The 19,937-nt window shown below is 40.9% G+C and overlaps 1 protein-coding gene across 3 annotated transcripts in view; it reads right to left on the reverse strand.

Moving 5' to 3' along the window:
* The window catches only part of phlpp2 (PH domain and leucine rich repeat protein phosphatase 2), a 33,268-nt gene extending 16,395 nt beyond the window's left edge, over positions 1-16,873 (reverse strand). Inside the window, exons 1-5 of one of the 3 annotated variants that reach the window (XM_020607175.1) lie at positions 16,503-16,872; positions 13,513-13,796; positions 10,691-10,824; positions 2,682-2,872; positions 1,531-1,656 (exon numbers count right to left, since the gene is read on the reverse strand). In XM_020607175.1, coding sequence (XP_020462831.1) covers positions 1,531-1,656; positions 2,682-2,872; positions 10,691-10,824; positions 13,513-13,796; positions 16,503-16,715 — 948 coding nt within the window. In that variant the 5' untranslated portion in view covers positions 16,716-16,872. Of the gene's footprint in view, positions 1-1,530; positions 1,657-2,681; positions 2,873-10,690; positions 10,825-13,512; positions 13,797-16,502 lie in introns of all 3 variants that reach the window. The other 2 variants (XM_020607183.1, XM_020607166.1) reach the window with 2 other exon arrangements.
* Between the last annotated feature and the right edge of the window lie 3,064 nt (positions 16,874-19,937).

Consider the following 19,937-nt stretch of genomic DNA (forward strand, 5'->3'; position numbering starts at 1 on the left):
TGAGCTGCCTGTTGCTGCAGTGCAGACAGAGCAAACCACAATCGAAATGAAATCCAGATTGCACCTGCAGCATTACACATATATAGAAATTATTTTCCAAAGTTTTTACTGTCTTATGCTAAGATAGAGCAGGGAATAAATGTCCTCACAGGTAGCAAGGTACCATTCCATCTACATGTGTGATTGTGTGGTTGTTTTAGTACAGTTCAGATCTCACTCACTCTGCTCCCTTCATCTCAGAGATGATTGCTACAGACCGGCCACCAGTGCAGACTATCTACTGCAGCAGTGCTGTCGATCCAGTCTGAGCACAAGCTTCTCCTCCATTATCTACAGGCTGCACACTGAGCAGCAACTCAGGAAATGGAACTGCTGCTCAGCAGAGCATGACATCATGTCACTGCTTTTAGAGATGACAAAGACAAAACTGCTCATCTCCCACAAAACAACTCATCTGCCAGCCACATTAGAAAGCAACTCCTCATTAAAAAAGTAATTAAGTGGTGTGAGAGTGGGCGATAGAAACAGACAGAAAGAGCTGAATTAAAGAGGTAGAAAGAAAATAGGGCAGATTTGTTGTTTTAGATGATTTGCATAGTAATCAAGCATTACGACTGCAAAACAACTGAAGCAATATGATAGAGGAAAAAAACAAAGAAAGAGGAGGTCCATAAAAGCATCATAGCACGAATGGAGGTTCAGTGATTTTTACCAGTTATTGTGGTCAACGTACCACTAAACACTGATTCAGTAATTCATACATGTAACCTGATCAAACACTCACACACTTAAAATTTATGCAGTGCAGTATAAAAACTGACCCAAATCCACCAAAAACCTTCATCAGTCATCATCCCACAGTCTCCACATCTTCAGTAGCCTAAACAGAGAGTGCTGACCCAGTAATCCATACCACCATGGTAGGGAGGGCTCCTTAATTTAGCCTGAATCTTCAACTAATTGGATTTTCTCTTTTTACTATTGACTTTCTCCTCCCATGGCTAACTGTATGCTGGCTCCACCTCAGTTGAGAATCTCACAGAAACTGCTCTGATCCAAGAAGGAGCTGGGCCACAGTAGCCATTAATTAGGATAGCTGAGACAATGCAGCACAGAAACAATGATTTCCTTTCTCTCTGAAAGACAGTATAAAACACAAAAATCAGTTTAGGTCATTTAGCATCCTCTACTTCACAGCCACTTATAAAACTAAAGTTTTTACCACTGATGGCCTTTGAAAAAAAATGTCTTTAACTAATGGTAAAAAAGACACAACTATGTGAATAAAGCTATGCTGTTCAATCAAAGCCACACACCGCTGAGAGTCTGTGTAGCCAATCAGGCACAGATAGGCGGTTTCTGATTGGACGATTCAACAGGAAGATGGCAACTGTGGTGCCAACATCAAATCTGATTTAAGTACAAGCCCAGAAAGACTAACTGGAAACAAACAGCTGCCGAGAGAAAACACAGGAGAAACATATTGTGTAGCACACATGCAATAACACACACTCTTTGTCTGTTGCTTACTTTTGATGCCTGCCGATACCATCGATGGTAGTCTGCGAGTGTGTCAAAGTTGACAAAATATGCCTGGGCCTGCGATCCTGCTGAGCTGAACATCAGACAGTGTTGCCTCCTCTTCACTTCCTCCACCTCAATATAAAAACACACAGATACAATGAGGAGGAACACTGTGAGAGAAAACAAACGGAAAATGGTTGTAGCTGCAGAGATATATACAGGTAGAGTGATTAGCTAAAATTTACCAGTGACAGTGGCATCGGCACAGAAATGCAAGCTACTGTTAGCACTACATCTTTTTTTTTTTGCTAAGTTATTTCAGTACCCCGTTGTTTTAATGTTGCACCCCTAACATACTGTCAGACTCATACTGGACATTTAAAAAAAAGGATCAAATGCAGCAGAACCAGAGACATAATCTGTTTATTGTCAAATCCTGGCACTTGCATTACTCACACTGCTGCTTGACTGCAAATAGTTTGATCGGAGGTTTGGGTGTGTTAAGCCAATAGCAGCTAATGTGGCCTGAAGCAGATGCTACAGAGGTCAGGTGATCACAATGCTTCCTAATACCACATCCCCAGATTTTTTAACATTTTTCAGCTATTGTGAAAAATTCTTGCAGCTCCCTCTGGAACAGCTAAAGACTTTATACAACTTTTTTAGGTATAGAGTAGTACTCCCTAAGACCCATAAACATGCAGTACTTTGACAGATTGGCAACGTTTCCATTTAAGAGAAATATTTTTCCTGATTTGACAGTTGATAATACAAAACAGCAGGAAATAAAGGAAGAGAGAACCTCCATGTCCAGCACCAAGCAGAGGAGTCATAGTTGTTGCATGTCAGGCTGACCTGATGTTTGGGTTTGTAAGTATTTTAGAGTGGACTTTTTCACTCTAGTGTGCAGCTGTGCTAAGATTTCAGACCCCAACTGTGTTCTGAAAAAAGATAATTATAACTATAACCTTTATTTACCGTTACTCATTTGTGGTTCCAGGTAAAAATTGGATAAACAACCTACAGAGATGCATTACCTTAGATGACACAATTCTGCAAATGCAGTAGTGCAGCATCTTTTTTTACCTCAGCATAAAGCATGGGCTCTACATTGAGCATTAACACTGTTTCAGTCTGTCCAAACACTGCACTCTCACCTTTCCCCCCACCAAGGGCAAGATGTGCATCTTCCCAGTCAGGCTGTCTTTCACAGAAGCCACGATTAAACAGGTGCCACAGAGAATGACCTGCCGCTCTGCCCACTTGTGCAGCTGGGTCTTACCCTTCCTGACACTGAATACACCTGTCAGCAAGGTACGCTCCTGCTGGTCCGGATTCACCGGACGCTCTGGAAGAAAAAGCCCACACACAGAGGTTAGAGCAGATCTACAGAGGTTGATCTAATGCACAAGAACATAGCTACCCAATCTTACAGCACAAACACAAGTTTCCAGAAAATTCACTCATACACCAAAGATACTCACGGGTCAGTGTGATATCATCCGTAGTGTAATATTTCCAGGAACTGGTCTTACATCAGAATTTAAGATGGACACAGCCCCATTATCTCACATATGCCACATCTGGATAGATCTCACTGCACAATAATATGTTTGATCTCACAGTAAAAGGAAAACAATTTATCCAATAACTCTATTATTAACAAACTATTAAATTAAGTCCAGTGATGTGGTTCAACACATTTGGGTCATTTTGTTGCATAAAGCACGAGGTTCAGGCTGGCTGCAGTTCTGATTATTACAAATGTAACTAATGAATTTTTTTCTGTTTCTCTGTGTAACTGTGCCAACTATCTGCTTCCAATTCATGTCATGCCTCTTTGTGTGCAAATAAGGACACAAAGAAGAAAGGAGAAACTTGTGCAAGCTGTTAATGTGTTGTAATAGCCTGGTGAGCTAATAGTCAGTAATGGACGATATAAAGCCAGTCAACATATCAGAGCTAAAGTGAACAGCAGGTAGACTGCCAAAATGTCTGTTTTTCCACCCCCACGTCCCCTCCAGTTCCACTGCTATCCTAGCCTAGAAGAAGCATCAGTCATATTGATGAATGAGTCAGGGTTTTTGTCACATTAAACTTCACTCTCAATTAAATTATGCCAACTTGCACAGCAGGCAGTGTTAGCATTGTGCTGAAGGACACATCAGATAGCAGTGCTGCCGTCGCTGCAAGGCTTCAAGTTTATTCAGGTTAACAGCAGGTCAAGTAAGCACTGAGGACACAATGCCTCGGCCTCGTCCTCTGTTGTCACATTTTCCTCAAACCATCTTATGTTGCCTCCCACTCAGGGGCTCTCACTGGCACTCTGTGTTCTCTCTCTCTCTCTCTCTCTCTTTCTGTCTGACTTTCCCTTTCTCTCTAACTTCCCTTTCACTTCTGAAGGGCATCCAAATGAAATGAAAGCCTCCTGATGTTTTTCTTTGCCAGGAAACTGATAATGAACAAGCCAAGTGCTTCTGACAACAAACTGACTGGCGGGCAGATCAATAGCAGTGCCTGATCCTTGGGTGTCCCTCACGCCAATAGAAAAACAGAGGCGCAGACCCTCACAGGGTCAGTGCTGGGTAGTGTGGAGCTATCTAAAAAAGGGAAAACATATGGAATGCAGACCAGAGCTTTTGTGGCATCAACTAAAATGCATCTACAGCACAAACTATGGGAAATTGTCAGGTATGAAAAGATGGAATTGAATTCTTGCTCATACTCTCCTTCACCTCTCGTTTGATAAGACATTAGGTTAGAATAAATACAAAATATTAATTATAACAAGTAATTTAGCACAACACTCACCCACTGCAAGGCATATCAAAAACCTCATCATCATGGACCTGCTCAGGCTGACAGGCAGCTCTGACTGGCTTCACAATACATCACCAGAAACAAGCACACTCCACACCTCGCTTTGTTATGCTGTCAGGGGGCTGCGTTTTTAAGAGCACTACCTGCAGAGTGCTAACACACAGGCCTAATGTATCAACGCTCTGTCTATATTAAAAGTAGCAAATAAAGTGAACCAAAAAGCAATTAAAAGCAACCCTAAAAACAGCAAGATGTGGCCCAGCTAAAGAATTCAACAACCTTCTATTATATTGATTTGGCACTTAAAAAGGCAGGAACAAGTGCAAGAGATCTGGCACCAGTTTGCTGGATTCTATAAGTGTACACATGAAATATAAACTCTACACTTTAAGACCAAGATAAAGTTCAGTAGGTAAAATCCAGCAGAGCTCTGCAGTTAGTTGGGAACTACGGGGGAGCTAGAGGGAGCTCGGCTCCCGTTAGTAAGACAAGGCAGCTTAAGGTTTGTTGTAAGTGTGATGTGACTGTCAGTCATCTCTTTGTGGCACATGCAAGGGACTTGGTTTTCCTTCTCACATTTGTAAAACAGAAAATAAAGGTAATGAATGTATGAACCATAGCACAGGAATACCACGGTGTACATATTCACACAGGAGGGTGCACATAGTAAAATGGTCTTTGTCTCCTCGATGCTCTATGTGCCTCCGTGGTGATGAAATATGCACCACCATTTTACATCTGTTTTTCTATTCTTATTATTCATTTTCTTACCAATAGAAATAATTAAAAAAAAAAAAAAAGCTAAACACATGCTTTATAAATGTTGTAGCCATATCAGCCATTTAACTCGACCACAGAAAGGGGGGTGGGGAGCTTCCTCATGTAAACACAGCTACCCAGCTGATGGCACATACAAATGTGAAACAGAGCAAATTCAGGAGAAGAGGCACCTCATCTATCAAAGCATGTGAAAAACTAGCTTAAACTGTGTATGTAGGAACTGTATATGTGAACAAGAAAACCTATCAAAGCTGTGCATGCACAGCTTCATGCAATGAACAAATCTTCCTGAGCTCCGTCCTACACAGATGCATGTGTTCCAAAGAAAGAAAGGTGTGCCTGTTGTCAGCACATTAAAATAGAGTCCATTCAAACTATGTCCTAATAACATCTTTTACAAAGGCTGAGAACATGAGATGCTCACAGTATAAAAATAAAAAACTGGTCAGTCAAGCTGGTTATTGTTTGACAGTGCTGTGGGGCTATTTGATGCTAAGGAAACAGGTTGTTCACAAAACCAAAGTCCAATCTGAGTTGGTAAACCTCCATACTGTCTCCAGTAACCTCTAGCTACTCTGCAGAAAACCAGCAAAATTACTCCCATCCCACTGATGATGACAATCGTTGACCATACCCAGTGGCTCCAGAGGGATTTAATGGCATTCATGTTGTGAAACACTGCTTTTCTGTTGCAGGATGTTTTTGTCAAAGCTATTATGCGAGTCTAGAAGAGCGGGACCACAGACAAGCTGTGCAGCCTCCACTAAAATAATCATCAAGCTGTGTCAAACATCCTCCCTGGACAAGCTGCCAAACCACAGGGACAGTGTGATGAGCGGCGGATCAGAGAGCCAACTGTATGACATCTTATCAAACGTGGCTGCAGCCTTCACTTGCCTGCAAACCAAGTGACATCCTGGATGAGCAACAAGGCCTCAACAGGTCAAATTCTACTCCGTCATCACTGAAGAAGAGACAGGGGGAAAAGAGAGAGAGCAGAATAACTGAACAGAGACGGATGCAGGGACTTAGGATGCGATTGGGCAATGAAAGATGAGAAAGGACGCAAACCACCATTTGTCAAAATAGATAATTGTTATATTACATTCATGTAACATAATACTAATATTACACTTGTTATCATTAAATATTAGAAACAAATAATGGGTCAATTATTTATTAAGTTGATTGACAGATTGATTTACCTGCAACTATTTTAAAAATGGAGCAAGCATTTCAATTGTTTTTCAAGCAAAAATGCCATTTGATAATTCCAGCCTCTCAAATATGAGAAAATAATTGTTTCCCAACAAAATATCTTAGGCATCACCTTCCGTTCTATGCAACTGCGATGAACATTTACAGTTTTCTGTTGTTTTATAGACCTAACCATTAATTCCTAAAATAACCTGCAGAATAATCAGTCCTAACAACGGCATAATGACAATGATAGAAAATAAATGATAGCTGCAGCCCTAATTTGAATATAAAAGTGAATAACAATGTACAGTTTGGAACAACTGTTCATTAACTGGATAACAGCAAATCCACCACCACTTTTCAGAGCATGGCTGTGTACTTGGTGAGTAACCAGAAAGAGTTAACACCACTCTGACTTGAATCAAAGCATCTGCTCTCCTGCAAAACTCAAATAAATGAATAGTGCAACACATTTAAAATGATCCAACATCGTAGGAAGGACAACAAACCGTAAATTTACTGCAAATCAGTTAAAGTTTTTTTTTTTTTTCGGCCAAAAGACAAAGTTATTGTGCCGATTTTCATCTCTTTTGTGTAACTGTTTTAGTGTGTGACTCCCGATTTTGATCTGGAGGGTGTTTATATGTTGACTCTGTTTTTAATCACATACTGGATGATTTCAAGGGAATTACAGACACTCAACTGAATCACAGAGCTTTGCTGTTTTGCTCAAGATTGCAGAGATTGCGTTAGCATGCAGTAGGGGGTCAGTGGAGGTGGAAACAGTCTGATTTGACTCAGAACAGCAAGCTTTTTTTGACATAAAATTCAGATTTAACCTACCACCCAGCAGCTGCCTTGCCTCGGTGGTCTGTGTTTACCTCTAATAAAAAACTTGACTTTAAACTTTGAGCAGGAAATTAAATTCTGATATCAAACACAGAAAGCCTACACTGAGCTGAATACAGATGGAACATGCACAGCTGAATACTGATTCTGAATACAGATGACATTAAAATGGTGGATATGTTTCAGCAGCAGCAAAGCAACTGACTTGAAAAGTATCTACGAGTCTAGAGAGATTCTGCACGTTTCAGATGGGACAGTGAAAACCCTCAGCAAAAACAGAGCCCGGACACAGAAACAGAATACTATGAGGAATTCTGTGACAACACACATCTGAACAGAATTTCGTTTTTCTCATAAATCTCAGTCTGACTGCTTCTCCACTTTTTGTCCCAGTGAACCAACTTTTTCTCCATTTAAACCACAACATGAAGACACTTGGTGAATTTAGTCTTTCTGTTCCTCCAGGACCTGAATATTAAGACTCAATGATTAAACTACTGAGCCTCTGAGTTGCAGACTTTAGTTCACCATCAATGTTATCACAGCTTAGCACATCTAAATTCTTCATTCAGGTTTATTTTCTGCTGGTAAATCACCACCAGCCAAATCAATAACTTATTAACAAATTAACTATTCGTGTCTGCTCTGACACCGACAGTGGGCCTGACATGAACTGTGTCCAGCAGCTTCAGGTCTCTGAGCTCAAAGGTGAGGATAGACTGTATATAAAGATTGACAACGTGACAGGAAAGAAAGGAATCCATCACAAGTCGAGCCCCCTGGCGGCTGCTTGCAGTATAGGTCAAAACCCCCACCCCCTCCATTTTAGCGGACATAAGCCAAACTAAAAATTCAAAGTACACATAAAATTTTCCCAATGGTGATTTCTGTGATTTTAGCTAGATTAATCTGTGTGCAGTGTTCATTTTTTGGTAGGTTGGTTTTGAATAGTTATTTGATGATCTAAAAAAAGGTTGTATTAAAGATGATTAACAGCTTCAATATGTGGCCTGATATGGGTGCTCCTGTGCAAAATGTGTCACAAGAGCAAGATGGCTGCCCCCTTATTGGCAATAACCTTGGATTCACTTTTGCGTCATTGCAGGAAGTCATGAAACATCATCCATTTTTATATGCAGTTGATGTGTAAAACAAAGATCAACCCCGGCAGAGATGGAACAGGGCCCAGTGGACAAGTGTCAGTAGTTACAGCAAGCCTTTGATGCAAGTCTGCCATGCAGCTGCATGGCTCGACACAGAGAACCACTGGCCCTCAGGTCTCTGCAGTTGTTTTCACTAGGAGAGTTTTCTTTTTTATGTCAGCGTTTAGAAATATTTACTCCCTCCTCCATGTTTGTTTTCATCTCATCTGTGCACTACAGCAGGAGGGTGTGTGCGTGTGTGTGGGAAGCAGAAGGGTGGAGAAGGTTCGAGATGAGTTTCCTGAACAAATAAGCGGATGGTGAAGTTTAATAAATTACCTGCTGCACTGCACTTTGAAACACTTTAATGGTCTGAGAGAAAATAAAGCCATAAATGCAGCCATCAATTCAAGCAAACTCATAAAGTCAAGAGTACACAGAAAAACGCACACGCATGTAAATGTGTGTACCAGGAAATAAAATAAAAGCATGTCCTTCTATGAGCATGGACACCACTGACTATTTACTATTATGATGACTATTAACCAATACTCATAATCCAGTGCCGCTGGAGCAAGCGTCTTCCTCAGACTAACTGATCTGAATACTTTGTAAAGGATGGAAGAGGAAAATCAAACCAGCATTTCACAAGAAAAAAGATGGGAAAAGATGAGAAAGACCACTATTTTCCTCATCTGCTGAGTCTACCCACCACCAGGTGCCTGCTGTTTGACAAGCAAACACCTGTTAGAAAGACCTCAGGCTGTTGTTATGCATTTCAACACTACATCACAGCCCACCTACAACATCACTGTGGGTTGGAATAAAAAGCCAGGGTTACATTGTGCCAGCCAAAAATGAGGTCTACCCATGAAACTGTATGACTGGAGAGCTCCTGAACACTTGTACTTGGAAGGTGGGTGAACAACCTGCAAGATCCAGTTACTTCTTTCCCGGTTCTATGGTGTGAGAAGTGCCTGAATGCCAGTCAGGACTGGTTGCTGGTCCTGTTTTCCCATGAGTTGACAAAAGAAGGCAGGAAGTTTCCAAGGGGCTGACTAGACTCTGGCCAGTGTGGCCTCACTAGCCAAGCAGTCAAGATCTGGCCAATTCTCAGAGGCACACAACAGTTAAGCTTCCAATGGACACAGGAGGACTAGAAATAAGACTGAGGCCACGGTGAGCTTGAGATCTGACAGCTAAACAAACAAACAGTTGTATTACCAGGCTGATATAAAGCCAAGACTGTATTCATTCAAAAGAAACTAGCTAAAGCCAGAAAAAGAAAACACAATGTAAAGGCTGTTTAACTTGAGTTGTGTTCTGGTAAGTGATGATTATCAAAGCTGTGTGGTGTCCACTTGTCTATGAAAGATAAAGGACACATAGTTCCTGATAAGACACAGAAGGATTTAAATTTTATGCTTCCCAAATGAGCACCAAATCAAAACCCAATCAAAACCCCAAATCATTACATACTGGACAAATCTGAATGTCAGTTAGGATCTTTAGTCTCCTCATGTGTGAGAATTTCAAAACAAAGCCACAGACGTTTGTTTTTAGCATGTACTTTTATTTAGCGTGGCACCACTGCAGTTCATCGTAGAGATGGTCGGTTACTTTATGTGGGAGGAATTTCATGTGAGCCCTTTTGACGCTTTGGTTTGCATAACAGCATGTGAGGAGTTCCACCAACTCAACAGGAGTATCATTTGGTTTATTAAGTGGAAACATATCACAGAATATCATTCAGCATTTACGCTTAAAAGCAAATCCTTCATTTGCTGTTACTATAAGGGTATCATTAGACCAATGCAAAGCTCAAGCAAGGAGAGTGGGTTTATGTGAGCCCTGTTAAGACGGATGCAGCTATACAAATTTGTCACTGGTTTCTTCAAAGAGCCGCATCCATTCTGCTAATGCTTTAATATATCACAATGACATACACAAGGACACTTTCCCCAGTTGTGGGGTCATGGGAGAGTACTGACAAGTGAGGGTAAAAGGCAGCCCAAATGGGGACAGAGAAACTCCACAGGATGAAGGATAGCCAGTCACTTATCATGAGGCCATAATGGGTATGTGTTTGTGGTATTCCAGGCTATAGTCTCTCTATACTTCAGAAGTGCATCACTCCCAGAGAGCCTCAAACAACAAGTGCCTTTGCATTATCCAGAGGAGAATGCTTGTTTAAAGTGCACACACACACAGACACAAGATCAAAAGAGAATGGGATCAAGCAATTTTGGAACATTTGACCCGCCGCAGCCTGACTTACGGCCTTCAGAGGAAGACACCGGGCTCCTACCAGATCCCACTGAGCAGCAGCAGGTAAAGAAGGCTGGGGATGATGGCCCCTGTGGGTCAGTACTCACCACTGTAGAAACGGATCAAACAGCTGAGGTCTGAGTTGGCTGCCTCTTGCTGCACTCGTACAGGGTCTGTGTAGCCCATTGCTGTCAGGTAGTCATACACCATCTGGAGCGGATGCTCAGAGGGGTCCAGCCTCCTACAGGACAAAGAAAAGGAGAGGTGGTACAACAATGCTGTCACAAAACAGTAATACAAGTATATTTTACTAGGTACACACTGAAGCATTAACATCAAACTGAAGGCTAACAGTTCTTTTATCGACATCAAAAGCAGCAGATAATTTTTAATGGGATAACCAACCCCTTCTTGTTCAGGAGGTGCTGAGTCAAAAGACATAAATATACAGCACATCAAATATGAATATACAGTATTGCACAACAAACTTCAGTTTAGTTCAAAGGCAGGTATTGGCCCATTTTAACAGACTGAAAGCCCTGTCACTCTGTTTAAGTGCACCATATATTTTAGAAAACAGTAATGTCTGTGCATCTGTGTAGTTCAACTACTAATACAATATGTCAACGCTGTAATCCAGTAGCCTTAGTCTGATCCAGTAAATGCAGCATGTCACAAAAATGCCTGCAGTCTGGCTGCATGAAGGAAGTTTTGTAAGAGCAACAGAAAATGCAACTCACACTTTTGCTTTCGAACTGACCAGCTGGAAATCAAAACAAAGGACTGGGGTTTACTTACACGCGTCTCCTCAGAAGCTAATCACTTCTGACAGCTGTTTTAAGTGATTGTGTGCCATCCATTTTTATGACTTTAAATGATTTAATTAAAAGAGCCACATTTGACAGCCAGAAACACAGTGGGTAAACAAATACCACTACCTATGCCCAAGTTTACCTTCCCTCTGTCAGACAGGATCCTGTTGTCTGACTTCACACAGCTGTGGCCTCAACACCTCAATGCAGTATTTAGGCAACTTCCAAGAGGAAGGTGACTGACAGTCACTGGTCCCTGTTGACCATTCACAATAACACTTAGCACTGATATACCTCATTTATTTTCATACCCTCCAACTTTAGGCAACGCAGAGAAAAGGTGTCAAATGCCACCCAGTAGCATAGAAAAGTGCCATATAACACCATTTACAAGAAGATGAGATGGGTTTTCTCTGCAGGGAGGCTGGCCTCACTTTAAACTTCAGAGTGAGGAGCTCAGTGATTTGGGAACCACATGGTATTAGGGATCCTCCTTCTGGAAGTGTTTTGGGCATGACAAACTGGGAAAGGAAACTCTGGGATACACCCAGAACATGCCTTAGGAATAATATAACCAATCTGTCCTTGTAACACTTATGAATCCCCAAGGAATAGCCTGTTGCTGGAAAAAACAACAGTGGACAGCTCTGCTCACCCTGTTAGCACCGTGACCCTTACCAGGATAAGTAGTTCAAAAAGGGATGAATGGAATGGAAGGATGGATGTCCTCCAACAATTTCACTGCCTCAGTAAATTTATCTTACAAGGGAATTTGTCTGGCTTGAAAAAAAAAGCAATATTCCCTTTGGAGGACAGAACAGAGACCACTTCTTCCTGTAAGCAGCACATTACTGCAAACTATAAAAAGAAAATTACTAAATAAAAAAAAAGCTTTTGCCCCCTCCATTAAGTCCTTCATAACACTCACATCACTGCTATCAAGAGCTTTGTATGTCTCAGATGATCATTTATACAGTACACACATAATACTATATTTATCTAACAAGTTTATAAAATGTGTTTACAAGGAAGAGAAACATGATCAATGCAACGCTGACGTGACTTTACAGTAGTCTATGTGCTGCCTGTAGGGATGGAAATTTCCTTTACATAAATAGGAATCATAGTGTTCTTAAGCTGTGAATACCATGGTTTTAGATGTTGGAAACTTTAATCTAAAGCCACCCAGTCATACTCACAGGCAAACTGAATCTAAGTGCTGCTGAAATATAAGCTGAACCAATGTATCCTATAGACAGGCTTACTAAAAGCCTTTCATATATTAGGCCTGTCATTCTGCATTACTCTGCAGTGCATACATCTTTTAATCAACGTGGAGTTGGTTCAAATGATCTTAGCTGATCACACTGCTGGCTAACTTCCTGCACCTACTGCCATTTTTGCTGGTACCCTACATGTCTTTTACATGTTTACAGTTTAAGATTTTTCTCAACATCTCACAAAACTGAGCAGACAGTAAGGCTCACACGGGCCTGGTATAGTTTGTATATAATATTATCATGTGCACATCCATTTAGAAACATAATACTTCTAAATTGCTATCCCTAATATCACTCTACACCATTATACCCATTTTAAATGTGTTTTCTGTGTCTGAAGGAGACGTGCTTCCAGCTGTCTAAACCAACTGCATAAAAGCTCATATTTCACTTGCACTGTACTCACTTAAGTGCATCCCAAAATGTCTTTTTACACTTCAAGTCATTTTCTTTTTTCCCCATTTCCATATTAGTACATGATTATACATTAAGCTATGAGCTGTCAGATGCTGCAGAGGGCACAGTAATGATTACATCCTATGAAGACACTGCAAGGCTGCAGCTGTTGGATGTTGGATGCATGTGTTGGCCCATTCCTGGTAACCAGTTTAACAGGTTTAACCCACATGTGCTGCTCTGAGAAGGGCACAGGGATTGGAATACCTCTGTCCTGGCCATTGACCAAAAAAGCCACTAGCCTCCAAGCTACAACTGACCTCTGGTCTGCTTTTAGAAAATGTTGTGCCTAATTGTTAGCAGGACTCAAATGCAAACACATATAGTATTTGACCACAGGAAATGATTTTTTAAAAACTGTATGGCTTTATGTGTATTTACCTGACTAGATCTCCATGCAGCTGAACATAGAGTCCCTGTCCATCTCTCTGAGCACATAGCTCTTCCACTGTGGTACTGGTGGAGCACAGCACCAATTGCAGGTCTGTCTGAGGGGTGGAGGAGGCCTGTGGACCAGAGGCAGGTGGCTGGGGGTCCACTGTCCCCCCATACAGACACACACAGCCCCGCTGGGTGTCCCCCTTTAGCCAGTCCCGCTCTCGTGATCCAAATCTAGTTTTTCTTGCCACACAGCCACGACTCCCGTTCCGCTTCATGTTGCGCTGCTGACAGAGACAGAGTCATTTTAACACAGAGATGAACATCAGATACATACTGAACATATCAGATACAGCCTTGGGGTGCCTAAATTGCTTGAGAGTTGTTCACACTCTCCGACCCTCTCAGAGGTGCTGTGGGCTTCCTTAAAAACAAATCTGTGCTGAGAGTTACCAGATCTCAATAATCTACTAACGCTCACCTTGTGTAGTTTCAGAGCTAATGTTTCTAGAACATAAAATTTTATCAAAAGCTGCAGTGACACAAAGACAAAACATGCTGAGACAATATGACAGCCCACGGGGCTGATCGACAGCTTTGGGAACAGCCACTTACAGACGGGGCTGTTACAGAATGAACTAGTGGATTTGAACAATGAAAACATCGGGCTGTGATACACAGCCTCAGACACAAGAGGGACAGTACAGATTTCATCCTGGTTTGGTGGACCAGTATTTGTCTTACAGTTAATGGAGAAGTCATAAAATTATCTCTCCACATGTATTTAGTGGACTGCAACCACACTTTCTAGTATCCTGCTGCACACCTTTCCATTTGTACTGTATGCAACTGGAAAGGAAAACTACTGTGGAGTTAAGTGAAGGTGACACGGCTGGAAATTGGTGCAGTTGTATTTGTAGGAGAGAAGGGGCACCCCTCCCCCATGTTGTGGCACTTGGGTGAGGCATACTAATAAGCTGTGCATGTTATTTAATCAATATAAAGTAATTAGAAGGTGTGTGCTAGCTAGTATTTCCTTCCATTACAGTGACATGTAATTGCCTTCCTCTAGATTCAACTCTACATTTCCTGAGCAGTTCTTTCGATAGATGCAGCGCCGATCATGACTTAATGTTTTTTTCATTGTTAGCTTTCTTACTGAGGACTGACTATTTCCCTAATGACTTGTGTGGATATTAGTCAGATGTGCAATGTTCCTGAAAATTATGCAATGCTTTCTACATTTGACAGTAAGGACCTTTATGAAAATGATTATAAAATCTGAGTAACATCAGCCACATAGAAACTACTACTGCTCACGGTACAGTAAAGGTTTTACTGTGTGTTACTTGGTCCAAGAGGTAATGATACTGTGTCTCTCTACTACTGTGACTCTGCATGTTGGCTCTGCAGTACATACTGTATATACACACAGACACACTGATCGTGGACTTTTGTCAGGGATGCACCTTCAGCCCACACCTACTCAGAAGATATGAAAGTCTTCAGAGCATCCAGTTTTGTGACCTAAAGGTGTCATCAGCACTATTTGCAAATGTTGCTTCAGTCAGTAGACTCTGAGCAATTTGCTGCTGTGTGTCGCATAAGAAGGATTATCTCAAAGCAAATCCAGATCTCTGAAAAAGTGTCAAAAGAAATGTAGTCCAGTGAGTAAAGGAATTGGAATGGATTGATAAAAGAAATTCTGCTCACAATTTCCCAAAGTGATTAAATTATTATTTTGTGTTGACCAACTGCCAAAAACCTGTTGGTTGTAGCCTGTAACCAATAAATATTTTGTATTATTACTTGGTCCATAATGTAATAATTAATTGCTTATCAAAATAATTATCAATTAATTTTCTTTTGATTCAATTAATCAATTAATTGGCAAATCCGTTCACCGACTGCTGGGATATCTGATGTCTAATAGAAAGCTCATTTAAATTTTTGCCATTTCATATACTTGTATTTGAGTTGAATATTTTGTTCAACTTCCATTCCAACGTTTAAGAATAAACTTTCACCTTCACTAATTAACCTGGGTCATAAACAGAGCAGCTTTATAGCAGAGGTTAGAGAGGGAAGACTATGAGCAGACAGAGGTTCGTTTAAATCCCATATCTGCTGAAAACACTGTGTGGCCACAGTGAAAGTAAGCTACCTACGCTCTCCTTGACATCTACTATCAAAGAGTGTGAGTGAAGCACTGAACCATTGCTTGCTGCTGTGGAGTTTGCTCACCCCAGTCAACTACAAATGTACTGGGCAGCTTCCAGGTGTGGATATATGTCACTGTGTCTATGTGAAGCATAGCTGTGCTGAACAGGACCGTGCATGTTCAGTCAAAGCAACTGTAAACTGTAGCTTGTGCCTCAGCAAATCCATAAACATAGTCATATTTTAGCAGAGAGAGATCAAGGAATTTCCGTAGGCTACTAATTCTCAGAAGCACAGCTTGGTTATTTTATGTTAATGTTGAAAGGCGTGAAAAGAGACTTGTATTGTCCTTAAGCTGCTCACACTGACTGAATTATGGGTAAACAGTTTGACAGGCTATATTTGCACAAATACAGAAGGGCTTAATCAAATCTGGAGAAAAATCAGAATTTTACTTGTGGTATTTACTAATGGGGCAGGGACATATACCTTATGTCAGTATATATCATGAGTCTTATCCTTAAATGTCAGAAAACTGATCATCAGTGGGCCCTAAAAGCTCTGACAGTCTACAGTGTGTGTGTGGCTCTGACACACGCCTTACTGAATGGCAATCATACACAGATAAATCATCAACCAGACAACATCAGTCACTTTATGTCACAGTCGTTATATAATTTTGCAAGGGTACAGTTAATTCTCATGCACTTTGCCCTGCTTCAATAACCAGCTGCGGCGTAAGAAAATCCCTGACATGTAACACAATATAAAGCTATTTGTTGACCATGTGTGAATCACATACTGCATCATGACTAATAGCCTTTAGGACTTGCCTTTAGCACCCGGATTCCTGTTGCAGTGTGAGCTCCAGGACCACTGCGGCTGCCGCGAGCTGCAGTCTGCTTCAGCCCCGCTTGGTGGACCACCGTCTCCGGCTGCCTGTCTATGCAAGCCCCGTTTTCTCCGACATCGTTTCCCTTCCTAATGCCCGTTTGGGTGTTAGTCGCAGTGAGCGTTTTATTATTATCCTCGTCCTCCATGGCCATGGATGATCCCTATCAACAGTGACCGAGAAGTGCCGTCCCGCTACGTGACTGGCCAATTCCCACGGAGAGGTGAGGATTCACCCTGTGTCGGCGCAGCGACGCCATACCCACACTGGAGCTGACTGCTGTCAGATAGGCCTGACGGAGAGCTGATCAATAAACATTACATGGGCGGGTTCGGAGAATTTATTATTCAGCAGTCACTGCCCCTTTCTGAGGGGATAGGTTGTAACAGTATGCCTCCAAACGCCGATGACATCAAACCTCTGCATACGGATTGACGTAGTGAGCTTTGAAAAGTGGGCAAGCAAACCAAAATGTGTTCTCCAAACCTTTTGAGTTGATAAAATCATTGCACACTGGCTTTCTCTCACCAGGTTTCACTGGGTAGTCACCTGCTTCCTTCACTCTGCGGTCCAACCTGTCCCAAACCAGGGGCGTTAAAGCGCACAGGCCCCTTAATACTCAAATCACATCTGTTTTTCTGGAAGCAACTACTGGGAAAGGTCAAATGTAGAGATATGAATCTTTATGAAAATATTTATTTCAGCATACACATAAGATAATATTATCAACATGTGTTTATGGTGTGAAGGTCTGGCCCTGTATTGCACATTTCTTTGCATTCTTCTGCATTTCAAATTAACTAATTTGACTGTCAAGCAGCCCCAGTTCATCATGCATTTAAAAAAAACAATCCAATCATGTTTTATAATTCAAAGCCACAAAACATATCAGTTCTCCAGTTACTTTGAAATTGTATTGTGCCGTGGATAGCTGGAAGTGACACACCTGTCTCCATAGAGGTCCCATTGCAGACATCTGTCTCCACACTTTCCCTTCCTGCCTTAGGTTCACTTGTTAGTTAAATGTTTATAAAACAATCATTATTTGGACAAAAGTATCAGATTTGTTATAGGCTATTCCTTAAATGCAGGATGAATGGTCTATGCTAATGTTGGACCACTCCATGACTGACCACCTTATTAGGTCCACCTGTAATTGTATGCACTTCGGTGCAACACTTCTGCTTTAAAATCTGTTTATGAAGCTCAAAATGTTTTGGGTTTTTTTTGGTGAATCTGTCATATGTGTATAAATTCAACTGTGTGTTTATTTTTGAGGTTATAGTTAAAGGTATTGTTGTAGTGGATTACATTATATTCAGAGGTGTTCCTAATATTCTGACCATCTCACATACATAGCTGCGGAGGACAAAAATATAGAGATACCTCTTAAAAGCTCCAGTCATGTTAAGACTTTGACTCCTGGGAGTACCAACAGAAGCTCTGCATACTGGTACCTTCATGTATTTTTCAAAGCATTAGGGTAAGATTAACATTAACATGTCCTGATCTGGTAAAACAATGACAAAGCAACAGGAACCTAATGTTAAATATTATATTTAATAACAGTGTATTTCTATTTAGGCAAGTTTACCAGGAGAAGTTAACATTCAAGAAATGATTAGTGTCATGATCCATGTTTGTTTCTAACAAAGAAGATTTTTGAAGGAGTTCAGGGACTTTGTTTACAGGTTAATATTAAACATTGCCAAAGAAGTGAAGTGACAGTCAGCAGCAGCCTAAGTTTAAAAAGGTTTACTGTAGTAAATCCAGCTTAATGTATTACTACTAGGACTTTACCAGAAGATGTTACATTTAAGGTAATGCAGCTTGAGTTACATAAATATATTGAACGTTTTGTTTGTTCTCATAAAAGCAAAATTAACCTGCTGGATTGTTGAAGGGAGTTCGGTCACTTTCTCTAAGTAAAAGAAACAAGGAGCTTATGAAGTGAAACATGTGCCGTTCTTGGTGCTGTAAAGAAGAATTCTGAACAACTTTTGACTCTGGAATCTGAAACACTGGCCTCAGCATCTAACCCCGTCCATCTTCCATCAATAACAGTCTACAGAACCCTGCTTCAGCTTCACATTTGTAGTTTCCACTACACATTTATTTCAATAACAATTTTTATGAATTAAGATTTTACACACTAAAGAAATATCTAATGCTTCATTACCAGTATTTTTGATAATTGTTTACAGATGAGGGCCCAAAACCATATTTCCATCTCCTTTACAATAATTGTGCATATCCTTTTACTTATTAGTTTTATTTGCCAGTCAATGCAGCAGGCGGTGCCGTAAGGTTCAGGACTGTAATGTCCCCACTGAGCCAAGGACCCTACAGCAAACAGGGATGTGTAACACCACAATCCGACCACCAGGAGGCGGGCATGTGATGAGGACAACTTGTTTTTCAGGCCTCTTCTTTTCAGATGTATTGACTTAGTGTCACCACCTGTGGTCTGCTGGAGTATGAAGTCCCTTTAGTGACTTACTGGAGACAACAGGAGACGAGAAATGAACACAACCAGAGAAAATGATGAGATCATGTTGAACATCAGGGCAGTCACTTTCTACTTGAGAAGGTAGGCATGGCTCTAGGGTTGGAAATGTCGATCTGCTGGTTGATCCAGCACTTTTGTCTACACTGAATTATCTCAACAACTATTGGATGTATTCTCCTGAAATTTTACACAGACCATTTGTGGCCCCTAAAGGGTGAAGACCACAAAAACTGCTCACTTAATTCAGTGTATTATATACTGTATGTGTAAATTACTTTTACACTATTACTTGAGGCACTAAGCAGGAACCCTTAGTATTAATTCAATCAAGTTTAGTTAACATGTGCCTTTAAATATAAGTATTCATTTAGCACAGTTGTCAAAATAAAATCTAGTCACACAGAGAAAGTTGCAGAATAAACTGAGTAATGATTGCTTCACCAAAGGCAGAGGACCACTTTCCACTTTTCACGCCTTGTAAGTCATGACATTGGTCAGGTCTGAAAAATTACACAAGTTTCATATGTATAGTCATGTTGCATCACTTTTACTTGTGAGCCCTTACAAAAAAAAAAGCAGTGTGTAGTCGAGGGCTCCTTGTGACATTTCAGGAAGTTAGTTTCTCTATATATCAGATACTTTCACTTAAACAATAGTTTGAGGCCCAAAGAGTGAAAATAGCCAATATTTTAAATAAGCAAAAAGAGAAAAACTGTCTTTCTTGTGCTGTTAGTCATTTTACAACCCCTTAGATTTATCTTGACAGCTGCCTCCATATAAATACATAGAGCCAAGCTTCAGACAGCTGATATATTTTTGTTTCACAGTGCAGACCCTTTTATTACATGCCACAAAGAAAAACCCAGA

Source organism: Monopterus albus, unplaced genomic scaffold (assembly GCF_001952655.1).
Source record: "Monopterus albus unplaced genomic scaffold, M_albus_1.0 scaffold4.1, whole genome shotgun sequence".
NCBI lineage: Eukaryota > Metazoa > Chordata > Actinopteri > Synbranchiformes > Synbranchidae > Monopterus > Monopterus albus.